This window comes from Microcebus murinus, chromosome 3 (genome assembly GCF_040939455.1).
Source record: "Microcebus murinus isolate Inina chromosome 3, M.murinus_Inina_mat1.0, whole genome shotgun sequence".
Classification (NCBI taxonomy): Eukaryota; Metazoa; Chordata; class Mammalia; order Primates; family Cheirogaleidae; genus Microcebus; species Microcebus murinus.
The window spans coordinates 53,631,502-53,658,042 of NC_134106.1; the positions used below are offsets into that span (position 1 = coordinate 53,631,502).

At 42.9% G+C, this 26,541-nt stretch overlaps 2 protein-coding genes across 3 annotated transcripts in view; one reads left to right on the forward strand and one right to left on the reverse strand.

Moving 5' to 3' along the window:
- SLC1A4 (solute carrier family 1 member 4) overlaps nt 1-19,823 on the forward strand; it is a 31,284-nt gene extending 11,461 nt beyond the window's left edge. Inside the window, exons 2-8 of one of the 2 annotated variants that reach the window (XM_012764933.3) lie at nt 829-871; nt 2,516-2,578; nt 7,316-7,482; nt 12,538-12,771; nt 14,146-14,340; nt 14,580-14,714; nt 16,890-19,823. In XM_012764933.3, the coding sequence (XP_012620387.2) occupies nt 829-871; nt 2,516-2,578; nt 7,316-7,482; nt 12,538-12,771; nt 14,146-14,340; nt 14,580-14,714; nt 16,890-17,124 (1,072 nt within the window). In that variant the 3' untranslated portion in view covers nt 17,125-19,823. Of the gene's footprint in view, nt 1-828; nt 872-2,515; nt 2,579-3,171; nt 3,242-7,315; nt 7,483-12,537; nt 12,772-14,145; nt 14,341-14,579; nt 14,715-16,889 lie in introns of those variants that run through there. The other variant, XM_076000831.1, reaches the window with a different exon arrangement.
- Nucleotides 19,824-20,054: 231 nt separating this feature from the next.
- Nucleotides 20,055-26,541, reverse strand: part of LOC105871535 (uncharacterized) — a 30,886-nt gene continuing 24,399 nt past the window's right edge. Inside the window, exon 4 of the mRNA XM_012764936.3 lies at nt 20,055-26,339. The gene's annotated coding sequence lies outside the window, so the exon portion shown is untranslated. The remainder of the gene's footprint in view (nt 26,340-26,541) is intronic.

Here is a 26,541-nt window from a genome sequence, read left to right on the forward strand (position 1 = left end):
TTGGAATCACCACAAATGAGATAGCTATAAATGCAGACTAGTGCTTGATATTGGGGTATGGAATTAAGGACTCAGATCCTACAATTTGTCCTTGGTAGTATAATTTTCCAGGAAGATGAACAATTCTTAGAAATGTTCTGAACAAAACAAAACAAAAAAACACCCCGTAATTTACACAGTAGTTGCATTTCTAGGAAATTCAGTGTATGTTCAAATTGTGCAAAACCAACAAACAAATAACCAACCCGTTGTTGGGGAGTTACTCTGGGCTCAGGTAACTAGCTATAAATAAGGTTATCTATCTACCTGTATGTCATGCAGGACACTGGAAAGCTGTGAGGGCCTTGAGACAATTCGTTGTACAGGACGTTGCTGCACTTTGCAGTACAAATGTCTGGCACCTAGCACTTCCCCACATACTCCCCCCCCAATTCCAGGAATGCCTCTCAAGTATTGCGACTAAAACTCCCTTGGATTTCACTCCCTTGGATTTCACGAGTGGGCAGTACCACTCAACAGTGAGAACCACTACAGTGGGGCTCAACCTCTAGGTGAAAGGAGCGATGCTGTTACATGGTTTGGGTGGACACAGTGAAGCCTAAATATCAAGGAGTACCATGGGGGAGATGAGGATGGGAATTGGTGCACTCACAGTGTCTGCTGTGGCCCAGCAGCTTGGCACAGTTGGGTTCTTAGGTCAAGCAAAAGACCACAGTATCTGCTGGGTCTGAGAACATCGTGTTAGGCTGTTAAGAGTGGACATCTCGAAGCAGACACTTTGCACACTCAATTTTAAGAACACTGACAAAATGCTTTTTTTTCCAACAGAAACTTGGTTCCCTCAAATCTTGTGGTTGCAGCTTTCCGGACGGTAAGTCTTGATCCTTTGCTAAAAATATGAGACTTTGATGTGGGAGATGTATAAATTACTGCTATAGAGTTAGGCAAGGTGGAACAGGGAGGGATAATGTTGTTAGCAAAACTTGATAATATTGGCCTAAATTTTTATAGATGGGTACCTGGAGCAAAAAAACAAAAATAAAAACAAAACAACAAACAAAAAATAATGAACAAATAAAACTTTCTAAAAAGTCACACTGGTTCCCAAATGTTTTTACATTACCTAAGAAATATCCTCAAATCACATATTGGGGATGTCTTAAATATTGTGGAATTTTTAAAAATACACTTTTTTTCCCTGATTATAGAGGTAATATCACATTGCAAAAAAAATTAAAATACAAAAAAGTGTAAGAAAACAAAAACTACCATAATCACTACCTAGAGCTACTCATTATTGACATTTCGGTATACCTTCTTCAGATGTATTTTTTCTGGGCATGTATACACTACATTTTTAAAAGAAATATACACATATTTTTAGTATGTACACATACCATACATACTGCTTCTATTTTTTCATGTCAGTAAATACCCTTCCACATAATGTTATGGGCATAGAAAATTATGAGCATAACATAATTTTCCTCTTATCAGTCCCTGTTGATAGATATTCATGTTGTTTCTAGTTTTCCCCAATTTTTAATAATGATGTAACATTCCTGTGGCCATTCTTTACACAGACAAGGAATATAAAGGTCTAGATTATATGGTTTAATCTGATTGCTTTTTACAAGTCAAGAGTTTTCTGTTTCTACTTAAAATCTCTCATTTTTGTTTTTATTTTTTTAAATCTGCACATAAGCACAGGAGGGACTTGTATATATAATGTGAGGTAGGAGGAAAAAGTAGATTTATGGGGCTTTCAGTGCCTGTCACTGAGGCAGTGGAGTAGGGTTTATTTCCCTGCCACCCTTGTGGGAGAGCTTGATTAGTCAAAGCTGAGAGAAGCCAGAACTCATCAAAAGCAGGCACAAAGAAGGCCTTCAAGTCTGGGGGTCCTAATGCTAGGATTACAGGTGTGAGCCACCGTGCCGGCCTAATGTCTCACTTCTGATAAGCAAGTCTCCCAAAAGATTCAGCCAGGAAATGCCACCTTGCCTCACATCCCTGGCTTTGCAGAGTGGAGGTTCAAGACAAGTTGGAAACAGATGCTAAAAAGCAGTCATGCTCAAATAAGTTCTGGAACAAAGAGCATAAATAAATGAATGAAAATAAAGTGACACATTAAAAAGTGAATTTGGACATTATGAAATTACTACCAGAATTATTCAAATAATATGAGGTATGAGGCTGTTTAAAATAACAAAATACCAGCTGAAATTGTGCAGACCTTGTCCTTTAAACCATTGCCCAAGGAACATAAGAAAATTCTCCCTGTTTCTTTGGGACCCTGACTAATCCAGAGAGGCCTCCTGAAGTACATGCTGCCTTGGTTTTAATGTAACTTTTGTACAGTTGTCAGAGGCCCTTGTCAAGCCAACCAAGTGAGGAATGCTCAGAACACTTAGTGTAAATAATGATGGAAGTAGCAAGAGGCCCAGCAATGCCCTCAGTCCTCTGGGTGGGTGTTCACTTGCACACTAACAGTGGTTTTCCTTCCTCTTGATCATAGTATGCAACTGATTATAGAGTGGTGACCCACAACACCAGCTCTGGAAACGTAACCCAGGAAAAGGTAAAGCTCTTTATAAGATCACTTGTGAAAAATGTGTAAAAAGCTACTAATGTTTCTTAATTGTAAGAGCATACATGATGTGTCTTCTTCTCAGCTAGGTTGAAAACTTTGGAGTTCAAATGGACTATTTGAAGCACACAAGCTACATTTGCTCCTTCAGTTATTTACCAACATGGCCAAATGCCACGTTGCACTTATAGCAACGTGGATCCTTGGAGGACCCATAAAACATTTTATAACACCCCTTCTACTATCTTGAATGTAATCAACAGGTGATTTAACCTACCCTTGCAAATATAACTTTTTTAAAAAAAATCAACATAAGAGAAAAATAAAAATGATTTATAATAAAATAATCCATATTTCATCATGTAAAGCTACAACCATACTGGAAGACATAATGAAGTTTTCAGGTATTTGCATTTTCTTAGAATGAATAAATTTGGATTGAAAAGCAGTAAGACAGAATTCAAGTAAATATTGTTGGCACTTTTTTTTGCTTTCTTTTTTGCACATTTTGAAATAAGTGCAAAAATAATATATCAATATATTAAATAATAATATATTAAACAATTTATTAAATATATTTAATATTAATTGTATGTAACCAATTATAGAGTGGTGACCCACAACACCAGCTCTGGAAAAGTAACCCAGGAAAAGGTAAAGCTCTTTATAAGATCACTTGTGAAAAATGTGTAAAAAGCTACTAATGTTTCTTAATTGAAAGAACATACATGATTTGTCATCTTCTTAGCTGGGTTGAAAACTTTGGAATTCAAATGGACTATTTGAAGCACACAAGCTAGATTTACTCCTTTAGTTATTTACCTTCAGTTAATATTAATTGTATTAATATAAAATATAAATTATTATATCAAATGCTTTTAATTTTATTATATTAAATAATAATATAGTACATATATTATCATTAATAAATATTTTTTTTATGAATATAGAATCACCCTGAATGCAACAGCTACAATACGGACTGACATCATGTGTTATACTAGTGACTTGGCTATTATTGGCACTTGGCTGTTGGTGACACAATTTTCTAAAATGGCAAATAACATTTGGTAAAGTTCAGAACAAAATAAAGTCTGCCTTCAGTTTAGATTAACTGAATATTCTTGGAAAATCCAGTAAATATTAAAACTATGCAGAAAAAAACAATTTAATGGTACAATGGAGTTAGCTCTAGATCAGATCATTATAAACAGATTTCCCCCCCATATGAATATCTGATGGGGTGCTCAGAAGCCTGGGAGTGTAGCAAAGTTGGCACTTGGATACCTGAACATTTCAGGACATTTGGCATTCTTAGCACGGTGACTACTGTTTCCCAGTGAGACACCACAATCGTTCTGGCAACCAAACTACCCCCACATATTCCAACACTTCCCTAGGGAATAATATCTCTCCTGTTCACAAATGCTGATTGAATCAGTGGTCCTTGATTTTAGAAGATATGTGCCACTTCCCACACTCTGGCCAGAGGGGGTGATTGGACGTCCATCCAGGCCCCTTCTGACAAGCCCCAGATTCCACAGCTGGGCTAATTGGGATGCGAGTGTCAGCTAGGCCCACTCTCCAGGTAAGTGGCTCACCTCTGCATGTCACCTGCATGACACAGATGCCCTCTAATGTCATCTCATTTGAGCCTTAAGACAACCTGACCAGCTAGGATATATCATCCCCACTACAAGTTACTTGAAATGATGGTCTTCCAAGGTTGCTCAAGAATATTTGAAACCAAGAATGATGAGTAAATCCTAGAACACTAATCGTCTTTGCAGTAACTTTAAGTTTGACACCCATGGCCTTTATTGGCTGCTCTGACTTCCCCGCTGGAAATGCCAGTGACCTGTGAGCATCTGCCTCAGCTGACATAGCCTTGCTCCCACTGTAAGGTTAACCCAGGAACGCAAGGAGTGGGGCTTTAAGAAAGAGAGGAGCAGTGTGTCCTTGCTGGTTCCAGGCTTTCATAAACCCTGTGGCTATAAGATTGCGTGAAGGCATAACAGCAGAGGTCGTTGTCCCCAAGGATGAGATGTTGGTGACAGAGTGAGAAGTCAGAGACCCAGAAGCCCAAGACACCTAGAAAAGCTCCAGCTCTGAACCGTGGCTCTATTTTCCATGCCTACTTTGATCCCATGTGATAATCTGCTCTGGATATATACCTCCTAGGCTTTAATTGAATCATACATTCATTAAAAAGTGATTTATTTGGCCACTGCTAAGTGTCCTTCCTAGGTGCTGGACTATAGTAGTGTTCGATACATCTCTATAGACAAAGCCCTGTCTTACAGAGTTCACCTAGTAGAGGGAACCGTATAATGAATAAGTATGTTAGCTGGTGATAGGCACTAGGAAGAAAATCAAAGCAGGGCAAGTACACAGAGAAAGTGTGTGTGTGTGTGTGTGTGTGTGTGTGTGTGTGTTAGGTAATGGTGATGGGTGCTGTTTTAGCAGGTGGTCATGGAGGCCTTTGATAAGGTGAAGGAGGAGCTGTGGGGAGACCTGGGGCAAGAGTGATTTAGGCAGAGGGAACAGAATATGCTAAGGTGCAGCAGCAAGAGGCACAGCTCAGGATGCAGCTCTGGCTGTGCCTGTAGTCCCCTAGCCCCACCCAGTGCCAGGTGTGTTGCAGTTTAGCACATCTTGCTCTAAACCCACCTGCCAGCACCTGTCTCTACAGAAAGAGAGTCATTTCATTGGAAAAATTATTGCCATTGCCCTCAAGTCAGAGAGTCAGTTCCTTATCTGGAATCGACTGACCTTGAACGCCACACCTTGGCATTACAGGCCTACTAAAACCAACTTTTGATTAGTAGTTGAATTCTCTGGTTGAATAAATCTTGGTCCTTAATTCCAGTAAGGACTCAGGACATGGACAAAAAGTGGAGTTGACAGCCCCAAGATCAATACCAAGTTGTAGAATCCTAGTATTTTTTGACTTCTCGAGTCCTTTTGCAGACTAAGTAGTAGAGCAAGCACTAAAGTCTTCTCCCTCTCCCAGCTCTTTCAGCTACCCACTGCACCCAGCTGCAATAGGTCAAGTCCTAGGAGAGAATAGTGATATTCAGAAGTCTTACTGTCTTTGGGATTACTGTAACACTGTAAAAATACACTCCAGATAGAGTGAGCCTAGAATGATCTCCAACAAAACATTCCATTAATATAACAATGGCTAATTCTTGTTGTCATTTGCCAGACGCAGTCTAAGTCCTTTACATATAATAACATATTTAATCTTTATAACAACTTTATATATTAATATTAGCCACTGTTATTAACTCTAATTTATAGATGGGGAAATTGAGGCACAGAGGGGTTAAGTAACTTACCTAAACTTACACAGCTAGGAAGTAGTGAAAGGCTCTGAAGCTGATGCCCCTTAATTACTATTAAGTAACTCCTCTATAAGTAATATATATCAATAGAAACAAAACCGCCACATATGGTGATCATTGTTCTATATTTCAATTTTTCTGTTATATTTCAAATTTTTCATGATGAAAAGTTGGAAGGAAATGAGAAGGGTAGTTTTTATGATATACATGAATTCATGGATCTTAGTACATTTCATGTGAATCATACCTGCTACCTAGGTGTTGCCTAAGTAATTTGGAAATTAGAAAAGATTTTTCTAAAAGACTTTAAAAAGAAATTTGTGGCGATTTTGAGTACCTGTTGTTTGCCAGATACTGAGCTAGGTTCCAGCCTTCATGATCAAGCTACAAGAGACAGGAGACCTCGAGGATTACTCGGTACAGTGATTTCCATGCTGTGCTACAGGGCAGTCCTGGGAAGGAGGAAGCACTTCTGGCCTCTTTCCACCCCACACACCCTTCGCTACCCCCAGGGCTGAGGGGCTCTGAGTTCTGCCAGCCTTTCTTTGATTGAAGGAAAAGTTCTACTTAAAAAAAAAAAAAAGTTGAAAGCTACTAATTTAGTCCAATTCATTTCCTCTTACAGGTGAAAAACCTGAAGCTCAGAGAAGTTAGTTAATCCCAGTGCCAGGTCTAGAACTCAGATCTATGGTAAAAATGCTCTTTCTGTTTTTACCATGCTGATGTATGTTTCATGTTTGGAATTTCATAACATGTTTTGATGGGATAAAATATTTGTCTAATACATGCTTGCAGCAGTGAGATTCAGCATTGCTGGGAAAAATAAAAAATAGACTGTACCTATATATTTCAAGTCAGAGATTTTTAGGAAAGAGTATTCTGAAAAAGTCTGTGTTGATCCTGAAAGTCTTTTGTGAAGTTTGTCAGCTAGGAGGTGACTTTATGGGCCAAACAACAAAAAAATTGGTTGACATTTAGGAGACAACGTTGCAATCATGATTTATGCTCTGAAGGAACTTTTTACCAACCAGCTCCTCTTTTAAAAGCAACCCTTTGAAGTAGTTGTCCAATCCCTACTTGAATATATCCAGTGACAGGGAGCTCACTACTGTTCATTTTAACCTGTGCCATTTTCGAACAGCTTTCAGAGTTAACAACTAGGTGAAAGTTTTCCTTGTTGACTCTCCATATCCTCAGACTCCATCTTCCCTTAAGTTTCCTGCCCTTTTATTTGTGAAATCGCTGTAAGTTAAAGAAAATATAAGCCTCCTCTCATTCTTGCCACAGTGTTTCAGTCCGGTGGAAATGCCAAGCAAATACGTCTTTAATAATCACCGATCTGTTGTAAACTTGGCCTATTCTATCCCCTCTGACCCTGCAGGTCCCCATTAGCACCGAGATCGAAGGGATGAACATTTTAGGATTGGTCCTTTTTGCGCTGGTGTTAGGAGTGGCCCTAAAGAAGCTAGGCTCTGAAGGGGAAGATCTCATCCGTTTCTTCAACGCATTCAACGAGGCGACAATGGTGCTTGTGTCGTGGATTATGTGGTGAGTGCTGCCCTGCCATCTACTCTCCTTCTCATTTCTCCTACCGTCCAGAAAAGAACCCAACTTTGCCGTCCTAGGTCGCCCCTGTGGGCCACCTGGCCCAGTGCTGTGTATGAGGTTGACGCACCACGGCCAGTCTTGGTAGGGGATGGAAGTGGAGACGGTTTCTCCTCTTGTCCAGGACCTCAGAGAATCAGGCATGCACGGTTTCCAGTCACATCCTTAGTGCCTACACTGACCCCCTGGTGGTTCTATCACTGTGATCAATTTATGAGTTCCTACCACCAGCCTGTGTCATATGGGATGTCCTTGTGTCATCTTGTGGGGCAATGAATTCCATCAGTTTGGTATCTGCTACATAAAATAAGGCTCACTTATCTCAAAATGATAGACTCAAGCTTCAGAGGGACCCTTCACTTACTATTTCACAGCATGGAGGACAAGTCCATCTTACCCTATACATATAGGAACATGGAATGGTCTTCTTGTAGTAGGCTTTTAATTCGTAGATGTTTCTTTATGTAAAATCAATGAAAGGATGATTGTTCAGTAAAAACCATTCGATTGATTCCTGGCTAAAAAGTAAAAATCTGACCAGCTCCCTCAAAGCAGCTTCTCAGAAATCTCATCAATTCCAGTAGCAGTCCCTTATAGCTTTATCCTGCTGTTTTACCCAAAGCAGACTCCTGTGGGTTTCAGCTTCTACTCAATGGTTGTTAAAAACTAGTTTGTCAGCCAGGTGCGGTGGCTCACGCCTGTAATCCTAGCACTCTGGGAGGCTGAGGCGGGCAGATCGCTCAAGGTCAGGAGTTTGAAACCAGCCTGAACAAGAGCGAGACCCCGTCTCTACTATAAATAGAAATAAATTAATTGGCCATCTAAAGATATATAGAAAAAATTAGCCGGGCATGGTGGCGCATGCCTGTAGCCCCGGCTACTAGGGAGGCTGAGGCAAGAGGATCACTTGAGCCCAGGAGTTTGAAGTTGCTGTGAGCTAGGCTGATGCCACGGCACTCTAGCCCGGGCAACAGAGTAAGACTCTGTCTCAAAAAAAAAAAAAAACTAGTTTGGCCTTTCGTCTTTCATGCATGAAGCATTTTTCTTATTTTCAACCCTTAAAGATCCCTGAACTTTTCTCTCTCAGATGGAGTTGGGTGACAGCTGGACTGATTTCAGGGGGTTTGAAATTGAGTGGGAGGCCAAGTGTAGAGCCTTCACCAGTGGTCTTTCTGTCACTTAACCCAAAACTTCCAAAGCCTGGCTCTGTCATTGCAAGCATGCCACTTACGTATGACTGTAGTTGTAGGGAAAGATTTTTTTTTTGGAAAGGAAAAAGGGTTTTCGTCAGATATCAAGTTTTTTTCTTGGCTTTTTTTTTTTTTTTTTTTTTTTTTTTTTAGTTTAGTTTAGTTTAAAATCCTTCTAAAGCTTGAAGAAAAGAAAGTGATATTCCCATGTTAGGACATTTGTTTTTAATGCAGAAACTGATTTAACAGTTCCTCCAATTAGATGTACTGGTCATGCAGGCAGGTATTTGGTAAGTCAGGTCCTGCTGTGTATCTAACTGCAGGGGGAGAAAGTACATATTAATGTTACACAGAATTGGTGTTTTAAATGCTTTAACTGGCTAAGGGATCTCAACCAAGCATGGGAGGAATCTTCAACAGTAGCTCTTTCGGCTTACTTTCCTTCACTGATTATCTGCTCCAAAACCAAAGCACCTGCCTACCCTACACTATTCACAGAAATAACTTCTAGACTGATTAGACTCAGGGTCACAAGCTTTGCAAGCCATATGGTCTGTATTGGGACTACCCAACTCTGCCGTTGTAGGAGGAAAGCAACCATAGCAATCTGAACATGGATGAGTGTGGCTGTGTTCCAAAACTTTATTTGCAAAAATCCACACTGCTAACTCCTGGATTAAACTAACCAGGAGAAAGCAAGAAAAAAAGAAAAAGGGGAATCCTGTAAAAGTATCAGAAGAAAATATAGGGGCAGGGAAAGTTTTCCTAAACAAGATATAAAAAGCAAAACTCAGGCCAGGCTCAGTGTCTCACACCTGTAATCCTAGCACTCTGGGAGGCTGAGGCAGGAGGATCGTTTGAGCTTAGGAGTTTGAGACCAGCCTGAGCAAGGGCAAGACCCCATCTCTACTAAAAATAGAAAAATTAGCCGGGTGTCGTGGCTCACACCTATAGTCCCAGTTGCTTGGGAGACTGAGGCAGAAGGATCGCTTGAGCCCAGGAGTATAAGGTTGCCATGAGGTAGGCTGACAAAACGGCACTCTAGCCTGGGTGACATATTGAGACTCTGTCTCAAAAAAAATTAAAAAGTAAAAAATGATGATAAAAAGCAAAAGCCATCAAAACCTGCTAAATTTGGCCACATCAAAATATAAGAAGTCTACATACAAAGGATACTTTGAACAAAGCTAAAAATCAAGACAGTTACTGAGGCCAGGCACAGGGGCTCACATCTATAATCTAGCACTCTGGGAGGCCGAGGCGGGTGGATAGCTCAAGGTCAGGAGTTTAAGACCATCCTGAGCAAGAGCAAGAGCATCTGTACTAAAAAAGCAAGAGCAAGAGCATCTCTACTAAAAAAATTAGAAAGAAATTAGCTGGACAACTAAAATATATATAGAAAAAATTAGCCGTACATCGTGGTGCATGCCTGTAGTCCCAGCTACTCGGGAGGCTGAGGCAGGAGGATCGCTTGAGCCCAGGAGTTTGAGGTTGCTGTGAGCTAGGCTGACACCACGGCACTCTAGCCTGGGCAACACAGTGAGACTCTGTCTCTAAAAAAAAAAATATATATATATATATATATATACTTACTGAAAAAAATTCATATATATATATATTTACATACTATATACATAGAAATAAAGACTTTTTCTGATTACTGAAAAAGAAAAAAGACTGAATAAACTATTAGAAAATGGACAAAGTGTATGAGCAGGCAATTCAGAGAAGAGAAAACCTGAATGAACAGTAAACATTTTAAGGGATACCCAAACTCATTAGAAATTGGGGAAATGAGAATTTAGTTTTATCAGGCATTGATAAAGGCAAGGCACTTTTGACATTGGGGCTGATCAATTTTTGTCGTGGACGGCTGTCTTGTGCACTGTGGGATATTTAGCAGCATCGTGGTTTCCACCTAATAGATGCCAGTAGTAGTGTTCCCCTAAAGTTGTGACAATTAAAGATGTCTTCCAGATGTTGCCAATGTCTGCTGGGGGCAAAATCAACCCTGGATGAGAACCACTGGTACAGAGGGAGGATTATTCTCCTGGACTGCTGGTGGCAATGTGATTTGAACATTCACTTTGGAGAACAATTTAAAGTGTGCATACGCCGTAACTCAGCAGGTGCACTGCTTGGCATCCCTACCTAGAGAACACAAGCATGTGGGCACAGAGGCAGTTTGCAGTGTTGTTTGTAATGATGGAAACAATTTAAATATCCACCAGCAGGACAATGACAAAATAACCTAAGATATTTCTATTCTGAAGATAATTATTTAAAAATAATGAGGTAAAAGTGTCCAAGTATCTATCAGTGGATGAATAGATTTAAAAAATGTAATATGTGCATACAATGGAATATTATTCAGCCTTAAAAGGGAAAGCACTTCTGACAACATGCTACAATGTGGATGAACCTTGAAGACATTATCCTAAGTGAAATAACCCAGACACAAAAGGACAAATACTGTATGATTTTACTTTTGTGTACCTAGAATAGTCAAATTCATTGAGACAAAAAGTAGGATGGTGGTTACCAGGAGCTGGGGGGAAGGGAACTGGGAGGTTATTGTTTAATGAGTACAGAGTTTCAGTTTGGGACGATGGAAAAGTTCTGGCACTGCATGGTGATAACAGTTACACAACAATGTGAATGTACTTAATGCCATTGAACTACACACTTGAAATGGTTAAAATGATAAATTGTATGTTATGTATATTTTAGGGTATATAGGGTAGATTTCTATGTATTGATATGAAAATATCTCAAAGACATAATATAGTGTGAGAAATAAACACACAGATTTAAATACATACCTACATATCTAAATACTTAGAAAGTAGGAGTGGTTAACTGAGGAGGGCCTTGGCTTGAGGATGGTGCCTAAAAGGATTTTGGTCTAATCTGTAATATTTTAATTTTTTGAAAGGAGAATGTATTCATGTATTACTATGGGATTTAAAATTGTTAGTACTGCTTAGAATATCTCTAGAAATAAAACCCAAGAAACCAATGACGTTGGCTGTCTCCAGGGAGGGAAAAACTGGGAGTTGGGGGACAGAGGTGAGAGGGAGACTTCACACTATTCACCCTTTTGTACCCCTGGAAGTTTGAACTATATGACATTATTGCCTATGTAATTAAAATTTACAAATAAAGTCAATGGTTATAAAATTCTTCCTGAATTTATATTAAATTCAAAACAGCTGACTTTTGTTCTTTGTAGCTCCCACGATTCATTCCTTCCCAGCCTGCCTTTAAAAAAATCTTCACGCGCCAGGAGTGTTCCCAGAGTGTCATTGTTAGTGACTTTTTCCCACGAGATCATGTTTTCCAAACCACAAAGAATTTAAAACTTCACCAAAGTCTCAGCTTTGGCTCCATTTTGTATCACTGCAATTCTGTGAAATAGGTACTAGTCTTTTGTGTTTCTAAGTTCTCAGAACAAGCCTGAGCAAAGCCAAAAGTCAAGCTCACAGTCCCAGAGGCTTTGATCTTGAGTGCCTTGCCTTTCCACCTGGGAGTCCATGTGGTTGGCAGCATCCACCTGTTAAGAACATACTGTATCCAAGGGGAAAGAAGTCTGGATTCTGGTCCTGACTCTGTTACCCATGGTGAGTGATCATCTTCGTTTTACTCAGTCTCACGGCCTGTGAAATGGGGATGGTTTCTCAGGGTCATCCTAGGGAGAGATGAAGGTGGCCTCGTTCAAAATCCCTGCATTCTGCTTCAGAAAGGGCTTGCATCTCCCGACCTCAACCTCTTCACCCTCACTGACGAGTGTCCTGTGCTTATGCCCTAGGTACGTACCTGTGGGCATCATGTTCCTGGTTGGAAGCAAGATTGTGGAAATGAAGGACATCGTTGTGCTGGTGACCAGCCTGGGGAAATATATCTTTGCATCTATATTGGGCCACGTTATTCATGGAGGAATTGTTCTGCCACTTGTTTATTTTGTTCTCACACGAAAAAACCCATTCAGATTCCTCCTGGGCCTCCTCACACCATTTGCAACTGCATTTGCTACCTGTTCCAGGTGAGTGGGTTTTGGGTGCCATTAGCTGCTCCAACCATATTGATATGGAACCAGGTGGGCCCAGTGGTAGATACACAGTCAGCATCCCAACATATTTTAATTCCTTGAAAACTCTAAATTGGTCTCTCTCTCTCTCTTTTTTTTTTCTTTCCTTTTTTCAGAGACAGGAGTCTTGCTATGTTGCCCAGGCTGGTCTCCAACTCCTGGGCTCAAGCAGTCCTCCTGCCTCAGCCTTCCGAGTAGCTGAAACTACAGGCGTGTGCCACCATGTCCAGCCTCATATGATTGTTTTTTAATGACCAGCCCTTTCCGTATTCCTCTGGGGTGGGTTTCTGTTTCATCTCCTGATCCGTTGAAGTTACTTCATTCATTTCTCCCTCTTCTTGCTCCTCAGCAATCAGTCAGATCATTAACTATATCATCTCTGGGTCTCTGCCCTAATTTGGAAGACCTTTGCCTGAGTAAAAGGCACAGCCCACCTAACACAAGGAAACACACTGCAGAGAAGTTTCTAGAATGGCTCATGTCCAATTCTCCTTGTCTGGAAGTGTGAATTAGAAAATAAGGCCAAGGCACCATGGTGAGGGATGGTGCTTTAGCTCTCTAGAGGTCCACAATACTGTGGGATTATCTAATTCAGCACCTTGTTACTCACTGGATATCCTTCAGAAAAACACTGGTCTTTCAAATAAGTTAAAGAAAGCTTTCAAAGGACGGCAGCACATGTAGTGTTTGCCTCTCCACTGCTCACTGCCTCCTGTTCTGGATGGCCATTTATATGACAGGGAGGTAGTGGTAAAAAAGAATTAGGGAGGGAAGTGTCCCTGGCCTTGGCTAAAACGAACAAGCCTATTTCTCAGCTGCACCAGCGAACCTCTGCGGAGCCTGCAGAGCCAGCCGGAGGGAGCAGGTGCTGTTCTTACGGTTATCTACTTACTCCCTTGTTCCTTCCAAACTCGCAGAGCCACTTCTTCTTGGCCTAAAAGAAAAAAACCCAATAGTTTGCCTTTTACTTTTTTGAGGGGAGGGCATTCAAGAGAGGAGATGCACGTATAGAGAACATAGTTCTTTGTCCTTGGAAACATTTTTTACCAAGAGGCAATGTGTAGGTCTTGAGAAATGTGGAACAGGGGAATCCAAGTAAATAATATAACAAGTAAATCCAGGGAGTCATGCTTTGAATACTTTGGGATTTGCCAAATGCTCATGTTGTGACAGAAACTTTGAAACAGTTCTGCTTTTTCCCTTATTTCAAGAGAAGAAAGCCAGAAATGAGGGATACTAATTGCTCTGCTCCAGAGATGACATGAGTCATGTTAGCCTGGCCAGGAGGGACTGTTTTCATGTCTGGCTGTTTGTTTTGCCCATTTCTAGCTCAGCAACCCTTCCGTCTATGATGAAGTGCATTGAGGAAAACAACGGTGTAGACAAGAGGATCAGCAGGTTCATCCTCCCCATCGGGGCCACCGTGAACATGGACGGGGCAGCCATCTTCCAGTGTGTGGCCGCAGTGTTCATCGCCCAGCTCAACAACGTGGAGCTGAACGCAGGGCAGATTTTCACCATTCTGTAAGTCCCTTGTCCTTTCCTGGCTCACAACTTGGGGTTTTTCTTGTGATTTCCTTTTAAAAACCAATCTCACCACAACTCAATGTTTTGTTTGTAAAAAAAAAAAAAAAGCAGTAGGGAGTTGTTACTTGAAGACGGTGGATCCCGTCTGACGTCAGACGGTGGATGCCGTGGTCTGCTTTTCTCTGTGCCCACTCCATGCTCTGTGTTAATCCCTGCCCTGCTTTCCTGTCCCCCAGAGTGACCGCCACAGCGTCCAGTGTTGGAGCAGCGGGCGTGCCAGCTGGGGGGGTCCTCACCATCGCAATTATCCTGGAGGCCATTGGGCTACCCACTCATGACCTCTCTCTGATCCTGGCTGTGGACTGGATTGTGTAAGTAGCAAGTCTGAAGGACACCAGAAAAAAATCTATTGAGTTCCCTAGAAGCTTGACACTGCCAGGTCTGGGGCATGCAGACAAACCGAAAATCACTCCCTGCCTTGTAAAGGGCCCTGCAGTTGAGCAGGCAAGGCAAGCTTTGGAGCCAGGAAAAATCAAACAACATGAGAGTCAAATGCCCATGAACATCCACCAATGGCCGTGAGATGTCATTGCCGAGAACTTGCCTGCAGCATCCAGCAAAGTGAGGATACAAGGCCAAGGCCTTCAGCGCAGGTCTGGGGGCACAGAGGTGTATGGAGTTGTTGGCAGCATAGGATTAATAAGCCGTTGGAGCAGTGGTTCTTCAGGAATGATTGTCCCTGGGCTGGAAATGCCCGAGGAGTGATTTCTGTGAAGGCAGAGAAGATGAACGATGCTCATGTGAGTGGTGTGGGCTCGGGCTCAGCTGGGGAGGAGTTAGGGGTGTGATCCAGACCGCCTTCTCCAAACACAAAACAGTTTCTGGGCATTGATTCCTTGGGTTGCGTGATACCTTTGGCAGGTGTAAATAATACCTGTTTGATAGGGAGGGTCAGCCGAGATTCTAATGTTGAGACAGTAGAGCATGTGGGTAAGAAAATGAGCCCTGGAGCCCAGGTGCCCGGGTTCAAATCCCGGCTTCGCCATCTGGGAGTTGTATGATGTGGACTGTTCTGTGTTTGGTCTGCTCATCTGTAAGATGAGAATGCTGATAGAAACAACCCCAGGGCTGTGGTGAAGAGGACCTGAGCGGGCAACAGGCACAGCACACAGAATACCGAGCTCGTGGTAAAGCATTCGATAAACATCAGTGAAGAAACACACTCCTGGCTGGGGTAGTCACAGCCAGGCACGAGAGGACCTAAACACAAGTGCTTGGCATGGGGCTCACGGACCTGCCCTTGGTGGTTGGGGATGGCAGTTTTCCCAACTTAAATGGGCTTCTCAGAATCCTGAGGACTCCTGAGAGCAATGAGGGTGACGTAAGTGTGCAGCAGACACTGGCACTGTCTCGCACTGTCCAGAAGCCAGTTCCTGAGCTGGCTGGCAAGGACCACAGCCGTGACATCGGCCCTGTCTCCTTGCTCACCCAGCTGCCTCCTGTACATGGAGAAGAGACACCAAAAGGTACTTGGCCAAGAATAGGGAAATAGGGCACCAAGCTGGCTGCCCAGTACAGAGCTGAAGACCCTGCGGCCACCCGTGGCCTCTGATTCCACAGCTAGCTCCCCACTGCCCTTGGGGAAGACCACGTGTTTTCCCCTCGATTCACAATGGGTGTGACACTTTCTCTGAGCTCCAGGGACAGGGGGTGGCTATTGGGCTAATCTATAGCAAGACCAGTAAGCTTCTAGAAAGGACAGTGCTATTTTCTGTGAGGTGGTGGTTGTCGACAGCCATGGAATGCACATGAAGATTAATGTCCAGTAGTGAAGCAGTGTTGAAATGAGCAAAACAAGGGAAATGTAATACTGAGGGGAAGAAAAACTAGACACAAAACCGTATCTACGCTCTTATCCCAATATATGTAAGTTTTATGTGATGGCATCTATTACATATAAAATACATGCAGAACAAATCAAATGTTAATGCTGATTCACTCAGAGTTGTGGACTATGGGTGAGTGACTTGTTGCTTCTTTTTTTTTTATTTTACTTATTTATTTATTTTTTTTATTTTTATTTTAGCATATTATGGGAGTACAAGTGTTAAGGTTACATATATTGCCCATGCACCCCTCGCCCCTTCAAGCGTGTCCATCCCCCAAACATTGCACATCTTTCTCGTTGTGGTTGTATACACCCATCCCATCCTCCCGACACCTGATAAATGTTGCTCCTATATGTCCACTGAGGTGTTGATCCGTTAATACCAATTTGCTGGTGAGTACATGTGGTGCTGGGTTTTCCATTCTTGAGATACTTCACTTAGTATGGGTTCTTTATACTTCTCTTTTGTCCAAGTTTTCTACAGTGAGGGTCTAGGCTTTTATAAGAATAAAAGACATTCAAAGAAAATCAATTTAAAGTAAAGCCTTATACCCTAGGAAGTGTGCCCAGTCCCAACCTTTCCATGGTGTCCCTACTGCCCACGACAGGGCAGCCCCCAGCCGTGCTGGATGTGACACCTGCCTTCTTTCCTCACCAGGGACCGGACCACCACGGTGGTGAATGTGGAAGGGGACGCCCTGGGCGCAGGCATTCTTCACCACCTGAATCAGAAGGCGATGAGGAAAGGGGAGCAGGAACTGAGTGAAGTGAAAGTGGAAGCCATCCCTAACTACAAGTCTGAGGAGGAGACGTCACCCTTGATGGCACACCAGAACCCCGTTGTCCCTTCAGCCAGCGCCCCAGAACTGGAATCCAAGGAGTCAGTTCTGTGACGGGTCTGAGCTCTGGGCTCGCCTGCCAGCAGTGGCGCCCCACCCTGGTAGCACAGCCGCAGGACATGGACACGGGGCACTGCCCTCGCTGACTTTCAGCCTCCCGAGCAATGCTTTGCCCATCACCGGTCTGAGGATGACCTCTCAGCTTACACTGACTCCCCAGTGGGAACTGGTTACCGAGGACCAGGACACTCTGACATTGGCTGGACCCACACACAGGTGCAACTGTGTGTACAGCAGGGCTCTGCTTGGCAACACCCCTTGAGCTGCCAGGCTTGGGAAATAACAGGCTTTTGGGGTCCTGGGTAAAGCTTGGAAAAAATGCAGGTGTATTCTTCACTGCCCGGTCAGCTCTGCAGCGGGTGCTTTCTGGGCAAGCCAGGGGGGTTTACAGTCCGTCTGTTGTATTGCCTTGAGTTGTAGTGATTAGAAAAATTCCCAAATTCTTAGCTGTGGCTGGAATTTGCTGAGCTGAGACTCAGGTTTTTAAAGAGTCTGTGCTACAGCTAGGTTCGTGAGCTTCACGGGATGCTGGGGGACCAGAGGCGTGGCACAGTGACAAGTTAGAAATATTCCGGGTAGGCATTTGCACTGCTGGGGGCTCTGGTCAGTGGCCTTAAGTAATCAATGTAAATTCTGAGGTCAAACAAAGGAGAGAGTGCAGCCTGTGGTGTGTGTGTGTGTGTGTGTGTGTGTGTGTGAGCCCTAGTTAGGACAGAGGCACACACACAAATGTCCTTGTTTCCATCCCAGCCCTGGGGCACTTTTCTGCTTCCAGGGCCTGGGCCTCTGACAACACTGCAGCTTCAGCTCCAGTCACCTGATTTGGCAACAGGCCAAAGCAGGGCCTCCTCCTCTGGAGAGGCGTGATGCAGTCATCACATCCAGGACCCTTGTTGGTTTATCAATCTATTATTTTAATTTCCTGAAATGCTGTGTTGCAGCAAAAACAAAACAACCCCCCCCCAATAAACCCATGTACTAATTGGGATAGAGTAACCCCATTCCCGGGTTCCCAGGCTTTGGCTGACTTCCACAGCTAGATCCCTTTCTTGCCGGTACATCAAAGTCTAAAATGATCTGCACAACAGTCCACGTTCCTCCAGTTACCTGCTGACTCATTTCTAATCCAGGTGAGGGGCTTTCGTAGCGAAGACAGAGTGTTGCCAGCAAGAGGGAGGACCTAAGAGCCTGCTGTCTGACTGTAGCTGTTGGCGCGTGTCCGTGGTGTGACCTGTAGCAGGTCTTGGGCCTCACTTTACTCAATTTGTGAAATGGGACTAACGTCATCTGCCTCTTACCTACCTCAGGGGGGGTTGGTGAGGCAAACTCTGTAAATCTGTGAAAAACAACCATTTCGCTCCTTAGGTACTCAGTGCTGACACCGTGTACTTTTCTATTACCCAAGTGACAGCTTTCTCCACGGAGGCCTCCTGGTGAAGATGGCGCTTGTGAGCAGGGCTTCGTTGTCTTTGTGCATTGGAACTTTTATCATGCCATTTGTTCTCTTTGTAGTTACTCGATATCATCAAGTGTAGCCTCTTCCTGGCGTCCTTCAAGTTTTAATGAATTAGCTACCCCACCGTCTACCACATTTCCAGGTACCTGACGTCACTGTGACTCCCAGACTCAGGCACTGTTTCTGCCACCCCACAACAGGCCATAACGTCTTCGATGTTCGGCCTCGTGCATTCCTTCGCTTTCCCTGTTATCGTGGGCCCTACAAACAGGGTACACACCTTTGCTATGTGTGCACCATCGTGAGGAGCCTGGGTGGATGGGACGGAGACAATCAAGCACCCCTCATTTTAAAACCGGGGGCACGTGCCTGGAAGGAAGGGTGGGAAGAGCCCCGGGGCACAGAGATGACCCAGCCAGTGGGAAGGCCCAGCTCTCCTTAAACCAGCTCAGCCACTCTAGTCTCCTGTGAAGCCAGGAGTGACCAGGAATGAGCAAAGGTGCCTGGAAACTCTCACCCTCTGGCTGGAGCTTGTTGCTAATACCCTTCTCAAAGGGGAAACAATCACATTGTTTGAGTCCAAACTGCAAATGAACATTCACTATTTTTCAGACTTCAATAAATATTTTTTCTTTTTCCATATACATGTGTATGTATACATAAACACACATATGTATATCTTTAAATATATACACACAAAATACATGTGTGTATCTGTACACACATACATGTGTGTTGTGTGTGTGTATAGTTTCAGCTCCAATCCAAGCAAGTTTGAGTTTGGATAGAGGTGAATTTAACTACAAGTTGTATGTCTTTGGTATCTTCATTTTCCCAGTGCTAAAGATGAATTTCACAAAGTGTAGAAAGTAGAGCTGGACAGTAAGACTCTTCTCTGACCTCCCCATAGCCTGGCCTGGCCCTGCAGTAGGAAGAGTGCCGCAGTCTGGAGACGGGTGCTTCTGTGTGACAGTCAGATCACCCTTCATGGGAGGCAAGAAGAGGGGAGAGAAGGTGCCCTGTCTCTCCCTGGTTTTCAGTACACAGAGGAGTCAGCAGACCAGCAGCAACCGACTGGGGAAAATCTCACTTTTCATTGTTTTGAAACGTCTCCTCTGCTATTCTCTTTCTAACATGTTGTCGTTAATACTATCCATGTTGGACTGTTTTGAATGTGTGACACTTGCCTTAAAACTTAGCACAGTCCTCAAAAATGAATACAGTGTTTCTATCGGGATCTGCAGTTCCTCGTTTCTTTCTTGTGTTTGAAGTGGCACGTGCTGATGGAGCTATTGCTCTTCCAGGGGACGGCCTGTGGATGGCTGAAGGGATTGTTTTTCTTGCTCTTTTCATGGGCATGAGCCCTGGAGGCAGTGCAGGTATGCTTCTTGGGCTGATGTCGCTGATCCTTCTGTGGGCGCCAGCTTGCCACTGGGGAATTTAAGGCTGCTTAGGGCTTCCCACTCCCCACGAGCAGGGCTCTTGCAAAAAGTGTGCAGTTTTGCCACCTACTTCCACAAAGTTAGTTTGTCAGGACGACTGAGTTGACAGGCCTTAACTAACCATCTCCTGTCAGCCAAGTGCCAAGCAGAAATAATAAGGATGAATGCCCCAGGCCATAGAATCACTGGGGCAGTCCCTGAAAGAGAGCGCTGCCCATGTCTCTACCATGGCCACCAGCACACCCAGCCCACTTTTATTTAATCTCATTTTCAACAACCCCACATTCCAGCACAATTAGGGAATCTGAAAGCCTCTAATAACAGGATTATCTTGCAAACTCACATTGGAAGCTTTGGTTTCCGGACTCTGGGGCTTCTGAAGAAACAGATCCTGCTCTGACCTGGACATTTCCAGCTCTTCATATAATACAGGAAACGGTTTTAATTGTTGGGCAAATGCCCAAAGGATGAGGAGAGAGTATGCACAGACCAGGGGCCTGATGGAGCCTGTTAGGAACAACCGTTTGGATTCCTACCCTCCAGTGTGGCTGCCTGGATTTGCCTCTGTGGATAGAGTTTGGAGGTTTGGAGAGAGTCCTTGGTGATTCAGCTTTTCCATGTAACCAAATCAAGAGAAGCAATTCCACACGCTCAAGCCACCTCTTCCCAGGTGACCAGGAGGAGCATTGATCTGTTGGGCCAATTGAGCCTGCGCAAAGGAACTTTCAATTATGTCAGCAAACAGCAGAGACAGTGTAGTGAGGAGGAACATGGGCTGTCTGGGTTCCAGTTCCAGCTCTGTCACTGCTTGCTGTGTGACCCTGGGCATGATAATCTCTCTGTGCCTCACTGTCATATTCAAAATGGGGAGAATATTGCAGCAATGGCATAGGCTACTGTAAGGGTTAGAGGAGTCAGTATATATGAAGTGCTCAGAAAAGCACCTGCCACATGGAATGTGCAGTGTCGGTGTTTGCTCTCAAGTCAGACACAGTGGCTGGAAAGGTTCCCAAGCAGCCTGTGTCTGGACCCAACAAGTGGCATGCATGCATTTGATCCCTTTGTCTCTTGGAGAGACAGAGAGGAAGACCTGTCTCAACTTGTGGGCCCCTCTGCCCGTCCCTGCCTGTATACTAAGGAGTGTATCTGTTGTGAACATTTGGTTCTAAAAATGTTTGGACAACTGCTTAAAAGGAACTGGGCTTGGTAAACAACTTTTAGGATGCACTTGAATGTCCTTTTCTCACAAAACAAGCTTTCAATTCACTATTTTCTCTCCTTAGCTATATCCTTCCAAGTTGTAATCCAGGATGCAGATTAATTCCTTGCAACACCCTATCTTCTACACAGGGACTGACTCCCAGCACACACTCAGGAAAGGCATAGACAGGCCTGGGTGTTTGGGTTCTGGTCCACCTTCCCATCTCAGGGCCCTTGCCTTGCAGGCCCTTTTGCTTGGGACTCTTGGTGAGTGAGAGAGTACATAGCAAGAGGAAGAATCTTAAGCCACTTGAAATAAAATGTCCTCCTCTCAAAGGAAGACAGCCATGAGTCCCCACTGGTTTTTCATCTTTTCAGAAAGTTGGAGCTGAGTATCCTAAAATTTCTCAAATCAGATTCTCAAACCTGAATTATGTATCTTTGGAGAGATATAACAAAGTGTGTTGGACTGGATTTTTAGTAGATTTAGGATTATTTAGAGCAAGACATGAGACTGAAATGATATCCTTGGGACTCTTAGTGTGGTTTATAACAGGTAAACTAGTCCCAGGGCACAACTATCCCCAAGCTCTGCTTTTAGGGGAAAAGAAAACCATACACAAAGCTCAGAAGTCTTCCTTCTTTGAAGAAATAGCTCCAGGGGTATCCTGAGGTAACAATTCAGTGTCTCTTCACTTTTTAAAAAAAAATAATAGCTTTATTGGGATTTAATCTACATACCATACAATCCATCCTTATAATGTATATGATTCAGTGGTTTTTAGTACATGCACAGAGTTGTGCAACCATCACAACCATCTAATTCCAAAAGATTTTCATCACCCGGAAGAGAAACCACTAATCTACTTTGTCTTTATGGATTTGCCTACTCTGGACATTTCACATAAATAGGATCATAACATCTTTTCCTTTTCTAGATATATCCCAGATAAAGAGAATTGATGTTCAAAACGTAGCCACTGTCCACTATCCCACTATACCCCATTCTCCCCACACACCCAAAGGGGACCCTGTAAACCAAGATCCTCTTAATCATCAAATACAGGTTTAATCATTTTATCTGTTCTGTTCTGCATCTATTCAGAAAGTTTATTTTTTTTCATGAGGAATTGGACAAAAAAAAAAAATTCTGGTTAATGGATTAACCCAAACACTTAACTAACTAGAAGAGCCTTTTGTGTAAACATATATAACAGATGAATGTCCATAAACCTAGACCAGGTGCTAAGTTAAAATGTAGTCTAGAGCATAGAAGTCAGTTTAATAGGCTCAGGTGGAGGGAGAGGGAAGTGATTGGGAGGAATGAGAGGGGCATCTGGAAGTGCTAGCAATGTTTTACTTCTCAAACTGGATGAGTGTTTGCTTTGTGATAATTCATCAAGCTGTACACTTATGTTTTATGTACTTTTCCATAAGTGAGATGGGAAAAAAATCCAGGAGAGGAGGTGGTTAATTAGCAGCTGGCAGGTCTAACTCTCTGTAGTGGATACCGGTCACTTTGGATGACCATGTCTTTTCGCGGGTGTCCTGTGACACCCCCACCAAATTCTCTCAGCTAATTGCACCTTGGTCATCTAGAGCAAGGGTCAGCAAACTACGCCCACAGGCCAGAGCTAGTCCACTGCCTATTGTATGGCTGTGGGCACTGCTCCAGCACACTAGCGTGTGAGCCACAGGCACCACGCTTCGGTGTCTCCCCCCACTCAAGCAGGGCCAACTCACCCACGAGGTACAGCACTCACAGGGCCTAGGGCCCACAATGCTTTTAGGAACCTGTGAAAATAATTTATCTTAAAATCAGAAGAAAAATAACATAACCTAGCAGTGATTATATTTGTCTTTGCACTAACACAGTTATAAAATAGAACTTTTAACAAATTTTAACAGAGGAAGGGTCCATGAAGGCAAAAGGGCCAAGGCCCATGAAAGTCATATGCAACCCTGGCCCCTGTTTCCTCCAGCACCAGCATTCCTGCTTGGTGGCTACATCTCACCCTGCCCAGGGCCCATGTTGTCACCACCACCTACGTGTTGGGGACTTCACTGTTGGCAACTGCAGTTGAGATTCCAAGCAGTGGAATCTCAGCCTAGAATTCAGCAACTCAGTGAATTGCCTTACCTCTCTGGCCAGTGGCCCAGGTCAAGCCCCTCCCCATCAGGCCAGTGGTTCTTTGTCCTGAGAATGTCTCCAGCTGATGCCAACTGGGCGTCAGGTGTGACCATCACTGGGGATGGCCCACTCCAGGCAAATTGTGAGGGCAAGACAGGGCAGGAGTTTTCTCATTTGTTGTATAAGAACCTATGTGATATCCTTGATTTTGCCTCTTGTCCCAGAAAGCCTAAGTCATTTACTATCTTATCCTTTATGGAAAAAGTCTGCCAACTCCAGCTCTAAAGATTATGTCATATTTCCCCACTCTCCTGACCCATTTGCCACTGGTATTGTTTGGTGAAAGCCAAGTATAAACTATACTGTAATGTTCAGCTCAGGAAAGAAGGCTCAGCCATGCTAATACTAGGACAATGAACATTCTGGACAAGGAAAATGGCCTGAGGTTTGTTGGTTGGCTAGTTGAAATTTTAACTAGCTGGGAGATAAACTAAAGCACATATCTAAGGGGCCTCCAAGATGGCCCCCAATGATCCCTGCCTGCTAGTATTCATGCTTTGTCTAGTCTCTATTAATATACAAACCAAGTAGGCCTGGTCTGTGTAAACAATGGGATAGTGTGGAAATGAGGATGGGTGACTTTCATGGTAGGTCATAAAAGGCACTAGAGCTTCTACCTTTGCTCACTCATGGATCTCACTCTGGAGGAAGCCAGCAGCCATGTTGAGAGGACACTCAAGCAGTCTTATGAAGAGGAACTGAAGCGTCTGTCAAGAGTCAAAATCAGGCCGGGCGCAGTGGCTCACACCTGTAATCCTAGCACTCTGGGAGGCCGAGGGGGGTGGATTGCTCTAGGTCAGGAGTTCGAAACCAGCCTGAACAAGAGCGAGACCTCGTCTCTACTATAAATAGAAAGAAATTAACTGGCCAACTAAACATATTAGAAAAAATTAGCCGGGCATGGTGGCACATGCCTGTAGTCCCAGCTACTCAGGAGGCTGAGGCAGAAGGATTGCTTGAGCCCAGGAGATTGAGGTTGCTGTGAGCTAGGCTGACGCCACGGCACTCACTCTAGCCTGGGCAACAAAGCGAGATTCTGTCTCAAAAAAAAAAGAGTCAACATCAACTTGCCAGTCATGTGATGTGAGTACATCATCTGAGAAACAGATTCTCCAGGACCAGTCAAGCCTTCAGATGACTACAGCCCCAACAGTCATCTGGACTACAACCTTGAGCCAGAACCACCAAGATGCTCCATTCTTGAATTCCTGACCTGAAGAAACTGTGTGAGATAAATATGTTTATTATTGTTTTAAGCCGATGAGTTGTGGGGATAATTTGTGACATAGCAATAGAGAAACAAAACTATGCAATTAAAATAGACATCTCTCTAAATTGTCATGAACTATGGGAAGCAGAGTTAAACCACTGTCTCTCAACTCAAAGGTATTAAGCAATAGTTAGATCTGGTTTTCTGTTTGGATATAAAAAATAGTATCCTCATTTTTTTTGCAATTTTTTCTTTATCCTACCTTAGACACACATGGAAAACCCATCAACTGTTCACAGGTTATAATTGAACAACTTTGAGATAAAATTCATTCATTATGCCTTTTAAAGAACCTAATTCAGTATTTTTTTTATGTATTCACAGATATATTCAAATAGCACTACAGTCCATTTTAGCACATTTTCATCACCTTCAAAAGAAACCCCATATCCATTAGCAGTCACTCTCATTCTGCCCTCTCAGTCCCCTACAACCCTGGACAACTACTGTCCACCTTTTGTCTCTATAGAATGGCCTATTCTAGATATTTCATATCAATGAAATCATAAATATACAGACTTTTCTTAAAAGAAAAAACAAAAAGACAAAAAAAACAAAACAAGGAAAAAAAAAAAAGAAAAAAAAATATACAGACTTTTCTGACTGGCCACTTTCACTTAGCATACCATATATAGCATGTACCAGTACTTTGTTTTTTCCCCCACTAAATCACATTACATTTTATGGATATATCACATTTTACTTATCCATTCATCAGTTAATAGTTGTTCCTACTTTTTAACTATTACGAATAATGCTGCCATGAACATTTACATACAAGTTTTTGTGTGGACATATGTTTTAATTTCTCTTGAGTACTTTTTCTCAGGCATATACTTAGGATTTAATTTCTCTTGGGTATATATCTATATGATTCCATGTAGGAGTGGAATTCCTGGGTTATGGTAACTGTGTTTAACTTTTTTAGGAACTGCCAGACTGTTTTCCAAAGTGGCTGCACCATTTTCCATCTCCACCAGCAGTGCCTGAGGGTTCTAATTTCCCCACATTCTCACCAAGACTTGTTATTATCTTGTTTCAAATTATAGTGGATATGAAGTAGTACCTCACTGGGATAGTCATTTGCATTTCCTGATGGCTAATGATTCTGGGCATCTTTTCATGTGTTCATTGGCCATTTGTATATCTTCTTTGGTCAGCAATTCGTTAGAATTATGTTATCATTTGTCATCATGAAGAATGATAAATATAAGATTGTATTTCAATTTCTTTCTTGAATTGAGAATAAACATTCTTGTGATTTAAGCAGGATCATTTTTATCCAGTTCTGTATAAACTGATTATAGATTTGGGGTTTTTCCTTTTAGAAGGTTTAAGTTCCTTTCACTGTATTAGTCAGAATTGAACAAGTCTTTCAAATAATGAGCTTATTACTGGCAAACTTGTACTTCTAATTCTGAAATCAAATGTGTTTTTATATACTTATATAAATATGGGACAACAAACTCATCATTTCATGCTGATTTTTTAGTGTTTCACTAAAACACTCAGATAATCTCTTTCTATAGGCAGGGACTGCCCAGCAGAAATTCCAAGGCCCAGAAATTCCCAGCTCCCTCCGGGGTGACCCAATCCTGAAACTATTATTATATCACTTACCTTATGACATAACAGGCACACAATCAATGTCTGTGGAACAATGGGAAGGAAGAAATGAGAAATGAATGAAATGAAGAATTGAGCCTCTCCAGGACACTGATATGATGCTAACAGGTGGCTTGAATCTAACAGTAGAAATGCATGGGTGGTTTTCCTGTTAGCAGTTTGTTCTCTATAGAATGAACTCTCTTCTACAAAATGGGGCACTGAAAAAACTGGCAAGGCATTGATG